The sequence below is a fragment of the Vigna radiata genome, chromosome 6 (assembly GCF_000741045.1).
Source record: "Vigna radiata var. radiata cultivar VC1973A chromosome 6, Vradiata_ver6, whole genome shotgun sequence".
Lineage (NCBI taxonomy): Eukaryota > Viridiplantae > Streptophyta > Magnoliopsida > Fabales > Fabaceae > Vigna > Vigna radiata.
The window spans coordinates 6,926,057-6,929,618 of NC_028356.1; the positions used below are offsets into that span (position 1 = coordinate 6,926,057).

General features: G+C 28.2%; 1 protein-coding gene across 1 annotated transcript; it reads right to left on the reverse strand.

Moving 5' to 3' along the window:
- Positions 1 to 244: 244 nt before the first annotated feature.
- LOC106763332 lies at positions 245 to 2,617 on the reverse strand. The gene is made up of 8 exons (XM_014647533.1): positions 2,612 to 2,617; positions 2,366 to 2,493; positions 1,716 to 1,812; positions 1,546 to 1,632; positions 1,269 to 1,463; positions 1,005 to 1,172; positions 576 to 632; positions 245 to 430 (listed from the first exon to the last, which is right to left on the reverse strand). The coding sequence occupies exons 1-8, from the start codon at positions 2,615 to 2,617 to the stop codon at positions 245 to 247; spliced, it is 924 nt and encodes a 307-aa protein (XP_014503019.1).
- Positions 2,618 to 3,562: the final 945 nt, after the last annotated feature.

The following is a 3,562-nucleotide window of genomic DNA, read 5'->3' on the forward strand; positions in this document are numbered from 1 at the left end:
ATGTTGAAAGTTCCCATCTGGCAAATTTCCAGATCCCATCTGAGGACTAGGAAGTCCACCAGGAGTCCTTGTTCTTCCGCCCCACCCCACTCGATTTCCTGAGACCATCTTTCGGAATAATTTTGCTGGATAATATCCAATATCTTCCCCAGCGATATTCAACCACCAATTTTTACTTTCTGGATCCTGAAAATGTATATATATATATACTTTTTGTCAATTACATAACATCATTCTTAACATTTCAAACTAAAACTACTACATAGTTGATTCTGAACTCGACCACAGTAATAGAAATTGTAATCTCCGTCGTCGTTCCTCCGTAGACAGATGTCTTGGGGAAGCGTGCACCGAGGAACTTAGCTCGATTAGTTTGGACAAAGCCTTGACATTGTTGATTGTAGCATCCTGTATGGTTGAAATTATCCGTCTGCAACATTTATCAATCTTAGATAACTACGTAAATAAAATTAACATATACCATAATATATCATTTTTTAGGTTTATATATTAAGGATCTTTACTGGAAGAAAAATAAGTAAAGCTTAAAAACAAGTAAATAAGTCTCTTCTTACTGTCCATGCTGCGAAGATATAAGTTCCAGTGTCACGACCGTGAAATAGTGGAGCCACCTTTAACACAATTTAAATCATTAAGTATAAATTGAAATACAGGGAAAGAGTTATATTTTTTTATTAAATATATTTTTAGTCTTTAAATTATTTTTAATAATTATATTTTGTTCCTAATTTAAATAATAAAATATTTAGTTTCTGTATTTTATAAAATTTATGTAAAATAAGAACTCTTTTCCAAAGTTCTATGGTGAAGTATAATTAAATCTCCACATGTCATCTGTTAAGAAAATATTTATATGAATTTTATAAAGTGTAAGAATGAAATATTCAATAATTTAGTTTTGGGACAAAAAGACATTTTTTTAATAAAAGTTTGGAAAGAAAAAAATATTTAACTTAAAAATAATTATATAAATTGAAACTTACATGCCATCCAAATGCAATTTTGTTAGTACCGTGATCGTTCTCAACCCATATATGAGAAAGGCTTTCTTGATTTACATTCTTCTTAAGAACTCTTGGATTATAAACACTGCTTATTCCCTTAACTTGATAAAAAGGACCCATAAGTTCATTCACATATAGTTCTGCCAGCTACAAAATTAAATTAAATAATTATTCTAATAATAAAAAAGAATGACACATGTACAAATAAAATTACAAAATTTAAAATATAAGAAAAAAACTTACATGAAGACCAGGAACATCTTGAACTAAGCTTTGACTATAGATAGATGATTTTCTTTGAATAAGATCATCTTTTATTGTTCTTCGAATAGGAACAGTTCTTTTTGGACATTTTTCTTTTTGAAGTCCAAATATGAATTCATTTGATGAATTATTCACACTAGTATTTTCAAATGGATTTTGAAAACTAGGTTTTCTCTGTAAATAAATAAAACAAGTATTATAATATAAATTGAGCACAAGTTAACCCAATTAAAGATATTAGGAAAATAAAATGTACCTGTAATTTGTGTTCTTTTAATAAAGGATGGCCAAATGCTGGTTGTTTATAAATATCAACGCAATCAACAATATATCCAAACTCCGTCTATAAAATTAAAAGTATAGAATATATAAAAAAATCAAACTAAAGTAGTATATAATAGAAAGAAATAGAAGAAGAATATGTACTTGAATACTCTTGCGTGGGGGTTTGTTAAGAAATTGTAATTGTCTTTCTATCTCCAAATCATCTATGTGAATAGCATGAATTCGATGACTATCATGGCTATTTAACAACCACAACACAAAGAATAATATCTTGATCATTTCTTATACAAGATCGTTCTACCTATCAAATAAAATGAGTGCATGTTGGATGGAATTGTCTCTTTATAGCCATTTGCAGTCATGAAGGAATTAAACTATTGAATGAATTATATGAATCAGCAGAAAATAGTAATTCGATTTATTACTAAAAATATTTTTTTTTTATTAAGAGAAAGGTGTTATAATTACTTATTACGTTTAAATGAGTTACGTTATTTCAAATAAATGAATTATATCAAATTAATTATAATTAATTGTTTAACTGTTATACTTTGAATGTGGTTGTAGAAGGATGAATTGCATAAATGTGTTTTAAATAATTGGGTTAGATATATTTTTAGTCTCTTAACTATCATACAATTTTCGATTTTAGATTTAGTTTCTCATTTAAACTTTGATATATTTTGTTCTTGTTCTTAAAGAAACTGTAATTTTTTGTTCTAAAAAACTAATACTGTTAAAATTAGACTGAGCTGACTAACGTGTTGCCAAGTAAACTTAGAAACTCTTACTCTTTTCCACAACCATGTACATCTTCGTTTCTTTTTATCCTCCGTCCCCTCAATGCCAGGAAAATATCTTGAAGATTTGGGTGTGATGATGATATAGGAGATTTGATGTCCACTATGATGGCTATCCCCTGCGCAAATTAAATCATAACGTAAATAGCATAATCCTGAAATCAAAGTTGTTTAAGCGTGTGAAGGAATCTTGCCTTTGAAATTTGAGGGGTTCAGTTTCAATTGGTGAATTCCAACCTCCATTATCTCAAAAATAATAACCTGTAATCATTTCATGAAGGAACGAGTAAAGCCCCACCAAGGAAAGTTTTTTTGAAGAAATCACTCTCACCAAATCGAACATGAGAAAAGAACTAGCAAGAGCTATGTTGAGATCTCATCTGCGTAAAATTGGGAGAAGAAAAGTTTCAAGTAATAGTGATAAATCATTGCCAAACAGGCTAACTAAAGTTTCTCTTGAAGAAGATTATGCAGAATAAGTGATAGATAGGTTAGGCACTGTCCAAAATGTATAATTCTATGATGTAATAAAAGATTATGAAGCTTATCTGGAATGTTAATTAACTTATTTATGATTCATAGCATGGAATATAAATATAGGATAATGATATTTAGACAACATTTTTTTTACAACATTTGAACATTGATTACGTGTCAATCTGTGATTGGTCGTAAATTACTCCATAATAGTGTTTATGATTATTATTATTGATTATGGAGTAATTTACGACCAATCACAGATTGACACGTAATCAATGTTCAAATGTTGTAAAAAAAAATGTTGTCTAAATATCATTATCCATAAATATACAAGTTCCTGATAGGATAATGATATTTAGACAATATTTTTTTGACAACATTTGAACATTGATTACGTGTCAATCTGTAATTTTTGACCAATCACTGATTAACACGTAATTAATGTTCAAATGTTGTCAAAAAAATATTATTTAAATATCATTATCCTTCTTGATATTCCTAAATTTTATTCAAGGCATAAAAAGAAAATCCACTTGCAGCATGAAATTCAATAGGTGAACCAATTTTGCTTTCTGCATTTTCCTTTACACTAACATGTTTAAATATTATATTATAGTAAAATAATAATTTATATAAATGTAAATTATATACCGTTGAGATATTGAATTTTTTTGTTCTGTTACCAATTTTTGTTTCTATGGATGCCAT